Raw genomic sequence first — 15,996 nt, 5'->3', positions numbered from 1 at the left:
CCCCCTCCTCCTCCCCGTGGAGCACCCTCCCCCCCCAAGCGCCCCCTTCCCCTCCCTCCCGCCCCCGGCCCGAAGCCCGCGGGTCCCGCCGGGGTCCCGGAAGCCCCAGGCCGCGGCCGAGCAGCGCCCCTCCCCCGGCGGCCCGCGCAGAGGCTGCCGGGACTGCGCGGCCCCTGCGCCCCCGACGGCGAGGCCCGGAAGCCCCGCGGCGGGAGGGGCGGGAGGGGCGGAGCGGGCGGGGCGGGCTGCCGGGAGCGCCCCCAGGCCGACGCGGAAGCCTCGCCGCCCCCCGCGGGCCCCGCCGTTTCCGTCCCGACGGCCGAGCCGGGCCCGCGGGCGCGGAGCTGGTCCCGGGCGGGATGCGGCCGCGGCCGGGGCGGTGGTGGCTGCTGCTCTGGCTGCCGCCTCTGTCCTCGCTGCCCGCGGGCGCCGTGCGCGGAGAGGCGGCGGCGCTGTCAGGTAACGGCGGGCTCTGGCGGCGGCGCACGCAGGCGCACACGGGCCCCGGCCCCGGCCCCGGCCCCGGCCCCGGCCGCGCTGCCCCGACGCCCTGAGGCCGCCCGCCCGGCTCCGCGGTGGCGGGGGAGCGGGGGGGGGGGGGGAGGGGAGCAGGGAGGGAGGGGGAAGGGGGGCGAGTGGGGGCGGGGAACCCGGGAGCGGGCAGGGGGCGGGGCGAGCGGGCGGGGGCGGGGCGAAGATCCTGGGAGCGGGCAGGGGGCGGGGCGAGGATCCTGGGAGCGGGCAGGGGCGGGGCGCCTCCTCGTCCTGTCAGGCTCCCGGGGTCCCGGTCCCCGCTCAGCCCCGGCCCCGCCCCGGCCCCGGCCCCGCCCACCAACCCGTCGCCGCCTCCTTGGCCGCCTCTGCGCCCGGAGTCGCCGGGTGTGCTGTAAGCCGGGCTTAGCGCCCCCTCCAGGGAGGGCAGGGCCTTGTCTGAGGATAGAGACCCGGAGCACCTGCCCCAGCTGCCAGCCTGTCGCCCGACGTCGGGGAACCGTTCTCTGCCAGTTTTCATTGCACAGACGTTTGTGGAGTGCTCACTAAGTGCTGGCAGTGTTAGCAGGGCTCTCGATGTGCTCTCTTATGTGATAGCCTAGTCGCCCTGGGAGGGTAAGTACCCCCTACGTACCCATCTTATAGATGAGTAAAGAGAGGTGGGCTTCGTAGTAAGAAATGTAAGCCGTCTGTACATGAGATGGAAAAATAAATCACAAATACGCCTGAGAAGGAGGGTTTCTGAGCATGGCAGCAGCCAGGAAAGTGTCAGTAGCCCTGAACCAACCCCCGGAACCTTGACTTCTAGACATTCACGACCTCCCCCCGCCCCACACACACTTGTAGAAGTACCTTGGTCCAGGCCCAGCATCTTTATGCACCATGGTTTTCTCATCACTAAAACAAAGTTGTTCTATCGCAGAATGGTTTACAACATAACCCAATATTTCACATGTTTGTGTTACAACATTTAGTGTCCACTATGACTCCTGTTTTGTTAACCAGGTTAAATGCTTTTCAGAGCTACTGTTCTGCCCAAGAGATGCAGGATGTACACCGAGTTGATAAAATTCTAGCCTAGAGCCAAGAAAAATGGCAAGTTGTGTAGCTTTATGGCAACTCTTGCCATCCCAGGTACGTGTTACAGCACAGGCTGTGGAGCAATCCTGGGTCCTGTGTGTGCAGGTGACACCACGTTGGAACCTCTGGACTGGACTAGGTCTGAGGAACGTTGCTGCTCTAAAAGTGGTTCTGTGAACTGAGATCGAACAGCTGGTGCTCCCCTTCACAATAGGGCCTGTCAGTCACAGAAGAAGCTTGCATCAGATGATACTAACTGTTGTAAAGTTCTCTCTCGAATGTACACACCCTTCCGTAAAATAGAGAATATCTGGAGCCAGGATGGCTTTCTGTCACCCTGTTTGGAGGAAAGTCAGAGGCAGGTGACATGGGAGAGGCAGGTAGTTGTCTGGCTGGAAGGAAGAGTTATTCATAGTGAACTATACGGTGATAGGCCACGGCCTGTGATCATCTATGGAGAAGAAAAATCAGTCCTCAAAGTTAGAATCAGCCTGATTGTGCATCAGCATCCGCTAACTTCAGATTTATTCTCTATGCACATTCTCAGAGAAACAAAAATCAAGATTTATATTCAAGTTTGGTTAAAAAAAAAATAGGGTTAGAACAGAGAAGTTGCTTTCTAATTTTGGTGCTCCATGCTAACCCCTTTGAAAATGTCAATTGGCAAATAATACCCAGAAAAATCCTTCTTCTTCGAACTTTCAGGAGCTAAGTTTTGTTGGTTTTTGCTTTTTGCTCTTCTTGTTTTTTTCCCCTCCCCCCTTTCCAAAAGAAAAGCAGTTATAGGCCAAATGAAGAAAATAGCAGTCTAATTTAATAGGTGGCTTTTAAAATTTTATTATAGTTTCATCTGAAGTTATTTTCTTTCCATATGGGGGCCATGTAAAGGTTAAATTTTTAGAAGGAACGTTGCTGAAATATTTTTATGTTGGAGGTTGTTTAAGATCTGCTAAGATTTGAGGAGCGTTTGTGCTTTTTATTTTTAGCATATTCTGTAAGTAGGTTTAAGTACTACCTGCCCTTTTCTGAAATTTCGACTGAATATTTTTACCTTATGTATGACTAAATTCTTTAACTTAAATATATCCTTTTACATTTAGGAAAACTAATAAATGACAAAAGTGGTACAAAGGAGTAATTTTAAATGTAATTTATTAGTGAAAGCAGGTGATAACCCATCTGTCCCTTTTTTATATAAGCTACATAGTCTTAAATTAGATTAATTGAATATTTATAAATTGAGTGCTATTTAAGTGAACTAAGGAATGTCATTGGGTAGGATAAGCCTGACTCAAGTGCTTTGGTAATGTAAATGATTGTGCTTTGTCTTAGCGGTTTGGGCACCACTATCCAGAAAGTCAGAAGGCAGGGTTATTGCAGAATCAAGCAAACCTTTTGAGGCCTACAGGGCGTTATGGTGAGGATCCTTTCATGGCTCAGAGGTGCAGCCTTGCTGGGGGAGCTTATTAGTAAGGATGGCATTCAGGGTTGTCCCTGCAGATATTCCTAAGTGCTTAGGAGGTGAGGCAGAGCTGGGATACCCCACACTTCAGATTTTTGTCCGGATCCGGAATCAGGTTTGAGGAAGTGAATACCTAGGCTACGGGGCACCTTGTAGGGCAGAAACATACTCGGCCTCAAGGGAAGCTGTAGCTGTCCCTGGGCAGGAATTGTTCTCTTCTGATCAAATGAATTTTTTATTCATTTTTCTGAATCCCTAGAAATTCCCTTTTGTTTTCTCGATTGCACTAAGAGGGAGTTTTGTTGATTATCAGTGTGATGTCTTTGGGTTTGCCTACAGCGACCTCCAAGAAGTTCCATCTTGGAGAGATGAACCAGCAAAGACTGAGGCCCCGTGAAATAAGTGACACCTGCAGACGTGCAGGCAGCTTCCCAGACCTCAGGGCTGGATGGGCAGCTCCTTCAACAGCTGATGGAGTTCAGATAAGCCGTCCATCTGGCTAGGTCTTCTCTTTCCCACCCTTAGGTGGAGGTGGAGGAAGTAGATAGTGAAGTGTAAAGTGTTTCTAGAAGAAGCCTAGATAACAGTCTTGATCTTTACGGTCATTGTCTTAGGCTTGGCCTAACTAGCCGGTGGCTTCAGGTTTACACGAACTCACGTGAAGCTAGATCTGTAGTTTCTTGTAGCTGTGAGTTTCAAGTTCCTTAGTTAGGAGTCCTCTTGGGGGTTGAATGAGGGAGTTAACAATGAGGGTAGCCAGAGCACACCATGAAACGCTAACACCTGGCCTGTTATGTCTCGTATATTGTGTGAATTTGACATCAACTTCACTTCAAAAGCCAGAGAGCACTCTGGAGAATTCCAGGTGGAATACTTTACAACGTGCCTTTAGTAGTTTCCATAGGTATCAGTAGCAGAGCAGTCTACGCATCTATACTTAATTCTGTAGAGGAGCAAGAGAAACTCAGAGCCTGTTCCTTTCTTCTAACTGGGAGGTCCCTTATGCAGAACGCACTGATGCAAGCTTGTTGTCTCTTGCTTCTCTCTGCCCTTCTTTATCCCGGGAGGATAAAGAAGAAGATCCCTAGCCCAAGGGGTCTTAAGGATTACAGCTTTCGGCCCCGTAGTTAAGGTATGTGGATGATGGAGTAGAGTAAGGGGGAGATGGAGTCCGCGGGTTCTGTGGTGGGATGGCAGGGACACAGGCTGGATAGGACGTCGGATTACATCAGATTGCTTCAAGGGGAGGGCCGGGGTGCGCTTCCCTTTATGGTGCTGACTAGTGCCAGGCAGCCTTTTACAAAGATTGGCCAGGCTTTCATTGTCTCAGCTGTGCATGCCCGAATAACCCACTGACCCTCCCAGATTAAACACATACACAGAAGACAGATTTTTAAAGGCTGGGGGTACAGTAAAGAACATGCTGCCTCTAACTTCATGGAAAGACAGGGTATAAGCTGATAAAAATATGAGGAAAAAATAAAGCAGAGTGAGAAGCAAGTGGGTGAAAGGGGTTGGAATGTGCCATTTTAGACAGTGGGGTCAGAGAAGGCTTTCCTAAGAAGGTGACTTTTGGGCAAACCTAAATTACCAAAAGGAGCAAGCTCTGCCAAAATCTGGGGAGCAGATTGCATGTCAAGGAATTGCCAAGTAGGAAAACTTGAAGCAGGAATGGCTCAGCACCTCGAGGACAGGAGGGTTGGTGTGGCCTGAGCAGCTGCGAGGATGAGGAGGAGAGAGGGTCACAGCGCTAGATCGTGGAAGGGAGGGTGGATTTTTATTACAGGTGCAGTGTGAAGTCATCGGTTTTGAGCAGGTAAATGATGTGCTCTGATTGATGTTTTTAAAAGATCTCCATGCTGATTGGAGAATAGGTTGGAGGGGAATTGATATTTAGGGCAATTCCAGAAGCAGGGAAACCAGTAATCCTAGTGCAAGGAGACTGGCTTGGATGACAAAGAAGCATTTACTTCTAAATTCAGATTATTGCACTATACTTATATTACACCATCTTGCTCTTAAGAGTTAGAGATCTCAAATGATTTAGGAGATGGATTAGGACCAAGTGGAAACAAACTCATTGGAAGGCAGCATTTGTTTGCAAAGCTTGGACCCGGAAAGAGGATGTTCCCTCAAACCACGAACAAGAGCAGTAGTTCGTTCTCTGTGCTTCGGCCCCGGAGCCACCCTGCAGAAAAGCCCCTGGCCTGGAGCACCGGCCATGGGAGTAAACCCGAAGAAAGCACTGGCCGCCAGGGACCTTTCTTACAGTGGTCCGGGCTGCTGGGGTCTGTGGACCTCGGCCCCGCCCTCCCTCACCCGTCCTGCTCGAATGCTCCCTTTCCAACACAGGTAGGAGTTCCTGTCTTTTATTGAGGCCCCGGGGTCTAGTTGTGGACCCCGCCTCCTGGTTTAGCCGGGAGGCTCTGAGGAGGCAGAACGTGGGCTGCCCGAAGGCCCGTCCACAGCCTCCTCCCCGTCCTCCTCTGCTCTCACTGCCTGGAGGCTCTCACTATGTTTGGTTGCTCAGGTGCCCCCAGGTTCTCTTGCCTCTGACGTCTTTTCCACAGCCAGCTGCCAGCCCTTTGATGTCCGGGAGGGCCCTCTCCCCTGTATCCCTGGGCCGGGGGTAACCCAACGGCTCCCTCAGCACTAGCTCTGCGTCCTCCTTCTGGTCTCGTGTATATGAACATGCCGTACTGGGGGACGGATTTTTAATTTTTAGTCTCCTATATTTAGCAGAGCACCTCTAGAGCCTCCTTCACGTGCCTTTTTGAGACCTGTCTCTTAGAATTTTGTATTTGCATCTTGACTCTCAAACTCTGCAAATGCGTTGGTATATTTAAAAATGTAAGCATTTCCTCCCAATGTTAAGAGTAAATTTTAAGTGATTTGATGGTGTCACATTGGAAAATACTGGATTCTCCTGTGACTTTCCTACTTTGTGTAACTTTGTGACCTTTATGCAGTCACATTGGTCGGTATTCTCTGCATCTTCTCAAGTGTGTCTCCACTCTCTTGGGCTCAATGCTTAGGATGCGTCTAGCTTGGGCACAGACCTACATGGGCTTCTTCAGTATCATTCCCCAAATGACTGTGACAGTTACTAGTTACTCAATCCTTCCCTAATTTTGGTGCAGCAGGTTGTTCTAGCTTCATTTCAGGTTTTTCTGGAGCAGCTGACCACACTTCCCATAGAAAAGTTGGGGGGCCCCCAGGCGCTCAGGGGTTGAGCGTCTGCCTTTGGCTCAGGGCGTGACCCCGGGGTCCTGGGATCGAGTCCTGCATCAGACTCCTTGCGTGGAGCCTGCTTCTCCCTCTGCCTGTGTCTCTGCCTCTCTCTGTGTCTCTCATGAATAAATAAATAAAAGTGGGGGATGGGCATAAGGCCCATTTTTCTGTGTGCCCATAGCATTCTCTGTGCCTGCTTCCTGTTGACAGACACAGTGATGACACCCTATCCTGGATCCAGAAGAATTTATGACTTTCATCTCAGTTCAATTTATTTTATTTTTTTCCCACAGAAAGTGGCTTATTGCTTTTAGAACAAAATGAGATGCTTCCAGAACTTTTGTTAGTGGAAAAAAAAAACTGTTAGAACCTGAAAACTTTTCTAAAACATTTGTCAGTTGATGGAAGTAAGCACTTCAACATAGAGAACTTCCTGCTTGCAACCGTGTGGAACCAGAGCTGTGGGGTTCGATACACTAACCACTCAGAGCTTGTGCTCGTGGCCACTGTTCCGAGTGTCACGTCTGACCTGCCCGGGTGCGTGCAGAGGCCCCCCCCCCCATTCCCAGCTCTTGCTCATCACCTCCCACCTCACGTCCTATAGGGGATCCCGGCCTGTAGGGGATCCCGTGCGGGAGACCCAGCTGAGTGAAGGATGGAGTGGCCTGGCTGGCACCCGGCCTCACCCAGCGGGGAGGAGTGGTAATCCTCCCTGAGCTCGGTGGCCTCGGCCGCAGCAGAATTCCCCACTCTGGACACCCTCTCCTCCCCCAGTGGTCCCCCTGGGGCCAAAGCCAATGTTTGGTGGGAGAGCAGGAGGTGAGAGGCTGCACTCCCTCACGGGCATCTTTATGGTAGACGCCCGCCCGTCTAGGTGCACGTAGGCTATTCCTGTGGGGCAGGCAGGGGCCAAGCTACGTACGTGGCAGCCCAGGCCAGGAGCGGCCCACGGGAGCCCGGCACTGTTCAAGGAGCCGGGGGCGGGGGAGGGGGTGGTGCCCACTCGAGGCCCCAGGCTGGCGGGCAGTCAGCAGGCCTGGAGTAGAGCAGGTGGGGCTCCCAGCAGCTCTAGATGCCTGAGGCTGGAAAACAAGCCTGCTGGCCGGCTTGTGCCAACACTGATCCTCAAAGACTGATCTTGGCCTCCAGCCCTGACTCAGGGGAAGAGGACGTCTTACTTCATTTTAAATTCAGAGGGAGCCACAGATAAAATGAATCCCATTACTTTACATGTTTCTTGCGGTATTTACCGTCTAATAAGGCACCTCGCTCTCCTCTTCTGTGTACTGTATTGTGTTGTATGTTATTTGTATGTTACATATGGATCCCAGATCATTCTCTGTCCTTCCCTCCCCGGCTCAGTACCTGAAAGCTGACATCTGTGGCCTGAGTCACCTGGGCTTCTTTGTCCTTTGGTTCCCATTGGGTTTGGCCAGTGAGGAGCCCTGATGGGAGGGCAGGAGAGAGGTTGAAGTAGTCCTATCTCCATCCGCCATTTTTTGTCATGTTTTGTCAGGGATTGCATCCATCAGACTGTCCTCCGGGTTTTAGTAGCTCCAACAAATAACACCAGGTCTTCCCTTTGCCATTTCAGGCCTAGCTCCAACAAATAACACCAGGTCCTCCCTTTGCCATTTCAGGCCTCCCTTTGCCATGTTGAAGACTTCTTGCTGTCGTTGAGGTCTAGGAAGTTCACGGTGTCTTAGTTGACAGTGTTGATGCCTTAACTCTGTCCACACACTCCCCGACCTCTTCAGTAAAGCCTTCGTGAGTGTCAGCAGTTACCTGCTGAGACTTTGATGCTCACCTAGTCCATACTCCTTAAAGTAGTAACCACTGCTTACCTCTCTAGCTGCAGATGTTGAAATTCCGTCATAATTCCCCACACTCCATCTTCAGTGAACAACTGAACCACTTCTGTGATTTCCCTAATCTTGGTTTTGTACACACTTGCCACGCTCTAACCTTTCTTCTCTGTCTCGTGGCCTCCGACTTATCCTTTAGTGCTCCACCCACATTTCCTCTTCTCTAGGAAGCTGCCCCCAATTCTTGCCCTCTACTCCCAAGACTGAAGTGCCTATTCTCTGTGTTCTTAGACTACCTTCCATGTGTCATAAGAGTGTTGATGCTGGACTGTAATTTTTTGTCTGTCTATTGTAGGTTGGAAAGACTATAGGACTGTAATAACCATGTAGAAGAATCCATTGGTCAGAGCATGTAAAAATAGCATTATTCTTGTGAATTAAAAAGGAAAAAAAAAAAGGGTATGATTCTGGGAAATTAAATATTTCAGAAATATATTTTCTTTTTCATCTCTCAGTTGCAAGGTGTAAAGCCCTGAAGGAAATGGATTTTATTAAGACTTCTGACTCAGACTGTTACTGCTACAATAGAAATTCCCAAATGGAGTGGAAATACATGTGGTCAACTGTGCAGGTAAGAGCCTATGTTTAAATCACATCTTAAGAGCTGAGAATTAAAATGTACTATTTCAAGAATTAAAAATATCTTTTATATGACACAGAGCAGTGTATCAGTATGAAAGGTGACTTGGGAATCACATAGAATGGCCTAAGGGAAAGGGATGTATGGAAGGGAATATTAACTCTTCATACTTTCCGTGAGCCCTTCTCCAAACCACTCTAAATAAATATGGTATCTAAGTGACCACGGTGTGCTCACTGTTCAGACACCACTCAGGACAACACCGTGTCTTCTACTTTCCAAAATAATTGCTATCCCAAGCCACTCACTCTCTGATCCCAGGTATGGCCAAGAGTAGTTTTTCTCAGTAGCCTAATACTTTCCTTTATTCAGCACTTAACATATTTATTAAGCCCTTGCTTAGTGCCAGGAGCATAGGCTTTTAGGATACATCAGTGAACAAAAGATCCCTGCTCCTATGTTTATACTCTTAGGGGTATAGGAGTATAGGGAATAGGCCATAAATGTAATAGAGAGGAAAATTATAAAACTAGTAAGTGCTATGAAAAAAAGAAAATGTAGAGCAAGGGAGGCAGAATGAGGGAGGTAGGGAGCAAGTTAACAGTATAAAAAGGGTGGTCAGGGTAGTTCTTGTTGAGAAGGTGGTATTTGAGAAAGATTTTAATGAAGTTAGTGAGTTATCAAGATAATATTACCAAGAAAGAGTAGTCTAGCCTGAGGGAAAAGATAGGACAGCATATCAGAAGGAACATGACGTTGATTTGTACTGTTGCTGGTTGTAGGCACCACTTTGGCCACCTGGTTAAGGTGGTATCTGGCAATTCACAGTTTTACCACTATGAAGTGACCATTGTACCCTTTGTAATAAATGATTTTTGAGGAGATAACTTAAAACTATGTAGAAAAAAAATAAAACTATGTAGATATCCTTTTCCTCATCAATTTTTCACTCTTTAGTTTTATCATCCATTGATGCTTGCATGAATCAGATATCATCATGACGTTAATCAAATGGTCATTTTCTAATTCCCTTATTCTTTCTACATTCATCAGTATTCTTCAATAGGGGAGAGTTTTTCCTTCTCCAGGTTATTTATATCCACATAGTGTTATGGATTGCCATTTCATTCAGTGGATTATAATCTATTACTTCATGGTTTATTTTGATATTCAGATTGTCCTGGATTTGACCAATAGGAGCCCCTTCAAAGTAGCTCATTTGTCCTTTTAATTTGTGCCTATCATTTGAGCATCTTCTGGCAAACAAGATGTTCCAGGCTTATTTTGTGATTTCTGAAACCCAGCTCTGGAATCATACTTTTTTTTTTTTTTTTTTTTAAGAGATACTCAGAGTTAGGTGTGTTTATTAGTGCTGGGATACCATTGTCACATGTGTACACACACAGACATGTATATACATACATATGTGTACAAATCTATTTGTGATTCTCTATCTGTTGAAAACCATGAGTTTTGATATCTTCCATACTATGGGTTCATTCTAATGTCTCTCCTTGACATATTTGTAACTTTCTTCTCTGATAGTGGGAACTTAATTTTCATTATTCTCAGTACATTGATTTATTTGCCTAATGCTTGAATAGTAATTTGTTATTTATTTGTCAATATTTGTTTAGTGTTTATCTCTAGTTTAAGAGTATATAGACTACATACTATGCTCCAAAATTACTTACAAATTACAAATTACTACCCACCCCCCTTTAATATAGTTGTATTTTTCATTTGAAATATATTTAGTTTTGTTTCCATTTCCATTTGAAATATTTTTTTTTATTTGTTTTCAGGGTTTTCCCCTATCCTAATTGATTTTATTGTCATTTTTTTTTAGTGTGTATGGTATTAATATGGTTTAATGTACAGAAGTATTCTCAGAAAAGTGTCACTCCCTCTCTTTCCTCTACCTCTTCCTGCCCACCCCTTGTGAATAGTCTTACTAGCTTCTCTATGTCTTTCCTGTGTTTCTTTTTGCAAAAGTAAGCAGTGATGCATGTTTATAGACAGTAGAGGAAGTGAGTTTAGATGGAGGACCAATAGCTGAGCCTGGATCAGCCTTATATATAGGAAGGGAGAAAGGAGCCAGCAGAGGAGAGAGAGAAGGAACACAAAGTGAAGATGTCCAGGAAACTGTGGGAAGAAGGTGTTACAAGGAAAAGGGAGTGATCAGCAGTGCTAAATGCTGTTGATGGATCAAAAACGATGACTGAGAACGAATTGGTCATTTGATTTAGCAACATGTAGGCCACTGTTGACCTCGTCAGGGACAGCCTGTTGGGAATGAAACAATGATTGAAGTTTAAAGAGAGAATGGGAGAAAAGGAACTTAAGACTGCAGGTATGGCAACATTTTAAAAGAATTTGATTGTAGTGGGAAACAAGGGGATAGCTAGAAGGGAAAATGGAGTCAATAGAAGGCTTTTTTCCCCCCAATGGGAAAAATATCAACATGTTTGTATGCTGATAGTGTTGTAGGAAAGATGTTGAGGTTCAAAGCCAGTGACCAAGAAAGAATTCTTGAGATGTCTTTGGTGCAAAAGGTGGTTTTATTAAAGCACAAGGACAGGACCCGTGGGCAGAATGAGCTGCATGCACTGGGGTCGTGAGGAGTGGCCCATTCTATACTTTCAAGTTGGGAGGGGGTTAGGGACAGCGTAAGTCTCTAAGGAATTTTGGAAGCAAGGTTTCCAGGACCTTGAGGAGGCTACTATTGTTGGGGAAAGGTCATATATTACTGTCTAATAAAACCTTACTCATGAGACTCTTCAGATGTATATCGGTGGGTCATATGTGAGGGGCATGATTGCCAGCCAACATGTATCTTGGGGGTTTAAAGATAAAGGAAATTTCTGAAGGAATTTTTATATGTTAAAGTAGACTTACAGGGTCCTGGGGGTCGGGCTAAGATTGCCTTTGCCTTTAGCAAAGTGTTAACATTAAGGAAGCTGAGTTTCTAGAAGAATGTTACTCTGCTTCTTTCGAGGACTTCTCAATGGGCTATAGGTAGTAAGGAAATTAAATTTTTCTTTTGCCTTTTTTTCCCATATCAATAGGAATTGTCCAGTAGAGAGGGAAGAAGTAGTATTGGTAGGATGTCCTTGAGTAGATAAAGGTGATCTGATTCAGTGCCTTTAAAATCTCCTCTAAATCTCCTGTGTGGCAGAAAGTTCCTCCCCACAGGTAGGAAGCAGAGCACGTGCCTGCCGGTGCCCTCCAGTTGTTGAGTATGGGGACAGAAGCCTGTTGACATTGCCTTTTTCCATTTTCAGCCAAAAGTGCGGGTGGGGAGGAGGTGTTGGTATTGAGGAATAAAAAGCTGTTAAATCTTTGTAATACAGATTGGAGGGTAGATAGGAATGTATGGTCTGATCACCTGTAGCTTCAGGTCCCACTTCAGTTTCATGCTCATGGGTGTGAAGTCAGACTGCCATGCATTTATCTAGTACCATTTGGTGGTGCAAAGGCAAGAGTGGAATGGGCAGAGAGTTGGATTTTGCAGGTAGGTGTGACAAAGCAAGAGTGGTGTAAAGGAGTCAGGGGTACATGCAAGAGAATAATTTATAACTATCGATCATGGAATTTAGCTGGATAAGAAGGGGCTAAGGACATCAGACGGGTGAGGAGCAGGGAAAAATGCTTGACCCATGGTGGGGTCAAAGACTTCCTGGGGTCAAGGTACTATAAGGGGCATGCTGGAAAGGTAGGAGTTGGTGGTCAGCCAGCAGGATGCCTGAAACAACCTGTAGAGGGGCTGTAGTTTGGTAATGACAAGGTCCAGAGTGTGGCCCACTGGAGTGGTTAGCTGAGGTCAGGCAGAGAGTGTTAGGGGAGAAGCTCAAGATGCCGAGAATCAGAGAATTGGAAGGAGTTTGGTGTATTGTGCATATCGATCCCTTGAGAGGTATGACAGGAAATAGTAGTAGAGCAATGGTGAGCCAGGAGCTAAAGTCCATGAGAAGTGAGGGTAGGTATTGGGTTATAGCACCTGATGCCTGGTTTTCTGGCTTGCCTTACTCGTGGACAAAGAAGAGGAACAGAGAGGGACAGGCAAAGGCAGCAGCACAATTGTCATTTAGTGATCACTGGATTGTCACTGTCTGCTTAGTGCTTTTTTTTTTTAATTTTTTTTTAAATTTATTTATGATAGTCACACAGAGATAGAGAGAGAGAGAGGCAGAGACATAGGCAGAGGGAGAAGCAGGCTCCATGCACCGGGAGCCCGACGTGGGACTCGATCCCGGGTCTCCAGGATCGTGCCCTGGGCCAAAGGCAGACGCTAAACCGCTGCGCCACCCAGGGATCCCTGCTTAGTGCTTTTTTGTGAGACCTGAGTGGTATCTGTGGTTGGATTCTTCTCTGGGGGGCACGAGGAGGGAAGCCTGAATCACGTATGCTTGGCTGATCTGGAGGAAGTGCTTTTCCTCAAACACAGTAGAAAATGATAGAAATATAAACCTCGTGATAAACCAAGGAGTTTGCCACCTATTACTTTCTGTCGTCCTTTTTCACATGTCCCTTGGCCACAGCAACTTGCTAGAAGGGAGTTGAATCACCTACAACTCAGGGGAAGAAACATCCACTTTCAAAAGTCTATGCTCCAGTATGTTCGAACTAAACAGAGATCTGTAGGTCCACGGCTGGGAACCCTGGGACTGTGGGACATCTACTCAGATGTCATTCTTTAGTCAGTTCTCTTGGGCTCTCTCTATTCACCTGCTCGTGACTTTAAGGAACTTCAGAGACGTTTTAACTTCTGTGTTTATAGATTTGTTTGCTCTTACTTTATAGGTGAAAATTACCAGTTCAGGCCTGTTCAATATTGTATACATCACAGAAAAATATAATTGTCAGTATCCAGAAACCATTCTATCTTTAATCAAGTGTATGATTCATAATTTTTGGACACCAAAGATGTCTAATGAAATAACCATAATCATCAATCCATATGGAGAGACCATGTGCTTCTCTGTGACGCCTGTCAGGAAGAGATTTATGTATACAATTAGTGTGAATCGAAATCGTAAGTCTGTTTTCATTATATTTGATTTAGCTTTTCTGGAGTGACATTTCAGTAGATCGACTTGTTTCACTAACTACACTGACACAAAATCTTTGTTTGTTGTGTGTCTTTTTTACTCCAGTTGTAGATTTCCAACTCTGCTTTGTGTTTGTGGCAGGCATTTTCCTCTTCTTTTATGCAAAGACCTTGAGTCAGTAAGTATGCATTTTTTGCTTTCTTAATTTTGTGAATTAAAAAGGGGCTAGCACAGTTTTGACCCTATGCTAATAAATATTTCCACACTGGCTTATAGTTCTTGCTTTAGGTTGTACAGACAGTAGGTCTGAAGATGGTGCCAGAAAGGCCTTTAAAAACCCATAGCAGTACACGTGATATGTATGTGTATATTACAGAGTGCGTTTACATGCATTATTCTGTGTCAGGTGTTAATACACAATTTTTTTTATTTGATCCTCCTAACAATTACGTAAGTTCTGTATTATTGTTCTCATTTTATAGATGAGAAAACCAACATTCATCATGACATGACTAGCTCTTGCTAGGACTGAGATTTATACTCAGGTCTTCTGATGCCAGATGCTGCTCTCTCTCTTAGATTCAGGCTGCTTCCAGGATTTGTAGCTCTGGTACAGAAGGTTGATTTTTTTTTTTTTTTTTAAGATTTTATTTATTTATTCATAGAGACACAGAGAGAGGGAGAGAGGCAGAGACACAGGCAGAGGGAGAAGCAGGCTCCATGCAGGGAACCCGATGTGGGACTTGATCCCGGGTCTCCAGGATCATACCCCGGGCTGTAGGCAGCTCTAAACCGCTGAGCCACCGGAGCTGCCCCAGAAGGTTGAATTTACCAAGTACCTGACTCTTGCATAAACGTGTTATCCTGATATTCTGTATATTACAACTTCTCTCATGAAAAGGCACTTTTTTCCAATAACATTTTCTTTCTTAAGCTTTTTATTCCTCATATTGTTTATCTTCCTTGTAGTATAATCATGTTTAATGTAAGGCATGACCTTTAGAAACCCAATGTTAGTTACGTAGCCTGAGGAATAAAGCTTGGACTCCCCAGGAACCAGACTGCAAGCCTGCACCATTCGGTTGGCAGATACCGACTTGGGGAAGGTCTTTAACTTCTCAGTGCCTTCGTTTTCTCCTCTGTGAAATTTAGACATGGATAGCCGTCTCACAGGGCCGTCGTGAATGCGTGCCCAGCTTGCAGACCAGTGCCTGCTACATGATAGGTGCTCAGTAATTTTTCTGGCATCAGATACTAAACATAGAAGGTAACGCCGACATTTTGAGTTAGTGGCCAGCTATTTACCATAAATTGCAAGTACAGACTTCATTTTATGAGTATAGCATGTAATTAAAGCTACCATCTGAGTTTTTCTCCTTGGTATTCTTTCTGGCTACTGTCATCAGGTTAAGCATGGTTTTAATGCTGAAAGTGCCGTGTAGCATTTAAATGGCTTTTATCTGCTTGTCTTGACAGAAGTCCTATTTTCTATTACTCTTCCGGGACCGTGCTAGGTGTTCTAATGACATTAGTCTTTGTCCTGCTGCTGGTGAAAAGGTTAATTCCCAAGGTAGGCATACTGTGTATAAATGAATGGAAGAGGGAAACCATGATCTCATAGATATGAAAAATTGATCCAAGTTAATTCACACTGATTATGGTTCCTGATTCAAACTGTATTTCTACATTGTATAAACTGACTTTAAAATGAATCTTTTTCTAGAGATTCCATTTTTATTTGTTACTGTATATATCCTCAAGTATTAAGTTTTGGTGATCCTTTTTTTGAGACCTTTTTACTTTTTGGGTAATACATTTTTCTTATGAGTGGCCAGGGACTGATCTATGCTGAGTAGAAATTTGTCTTGGTCTTAGCAGAGCTGAGGAATGTCATGATGCTGAACCGTCAAGGCCTTGAATAACTACATTGCTACATCTGGGGATTTCTTCATTATTATTTGTTCCCCAAAACACATTTAATGAAAGAATGCTCTGTACTGAGTCGGGAAGAAATATTAGTTCATGATGATCATGTTGCAGATACTTGGTTAAAGCTTACAACACTGGCATATTTTGAGATAAATTTATTTTCTTTAAAGAAGTGCTTCTCCCACTTTAGTGTACATATGAGTTACCAAGAATCCTGTTGAAATGCAGATCTGACTAGGAGTCTACCGTGGGACTCAAGAGTCTGCATCCCAGCAAGCTCCCAGCTGATACTGATGCTGCTGGTTC

General features: G+C 46.0%; 1 protein-coding gene and 1 pseudogene across 8 annotated transcripts in view; one reads left to right on the top strand and one right to left on the bottom strand.

The window, feature by feature from the left end:
• Window positions 1-327: 327 nt before the first annotated feature.
• Window positions 328-15,996, top strand: part of NEMP2 (nuclear envelope integral membrane protein 2) — a 28,915-nt gene continuing 13,246 nt past the window's right edge. For 5 of the 8 annotated variants that reach the window (XR_005385066.1, XR_005385065.1, XR_005385068.1 and 2 more), the window contains exons 1-5: window positions 328-459; window positions 8,586-8,701; window positions 13,514-13,745; window positions 13,867-13,939; window positions 15,238-15,331. Coding sequence is in view for 4 of the 8 variants with exons in the window: in XM_038585172.1 (XP_038441100.1) it covers window positions 360-459; window positions 8,586-8,701; window positions 13,514-13,745; window positions 13,867-13,939; window positions 15,238-15,331 (615 nt within the window). In the remaining 4 variants the exon portion in view is untranslated. Of the gene's footprint in view, window positions 460-815; window positions 1,108-6,558; window positions 6,803-8,585; window positions 8,702-13,513; window positions 13,746-13,866; window positions 13,940-15,237; window positions 15,332-15,996 lie in introns of those variants that run through there. The other 3 variants (XM_038585175.1, XM_038585174.1, XM_038585173.1) reach the window with 3 other exon arrangements.
• Window positions 7,336-7,436, bottom strand: LOC119867999 (annotated as a pseudogene).

Source organism: Canis lupus, chromosome 37 (genome assembly GCF_011100685.1).
Source record: "Canis lupus familiaris isolate Mischka breed German Shepherd chromosome 37, alternate assembly UU_Cfam_GSD_1.0, whole genome shotgun sequence".
Taxonomy (NCBI): domain Eukaryota; kingdom Metazoa; phylum Chordata; class Mammalia; order Carnivora; family Canidae; genus Canis; species Canis lupus.
Note: the sequence above shows the minus strand (reverse complement) of the source record. Positions and strands in the feature narration are given on the sequence as shown.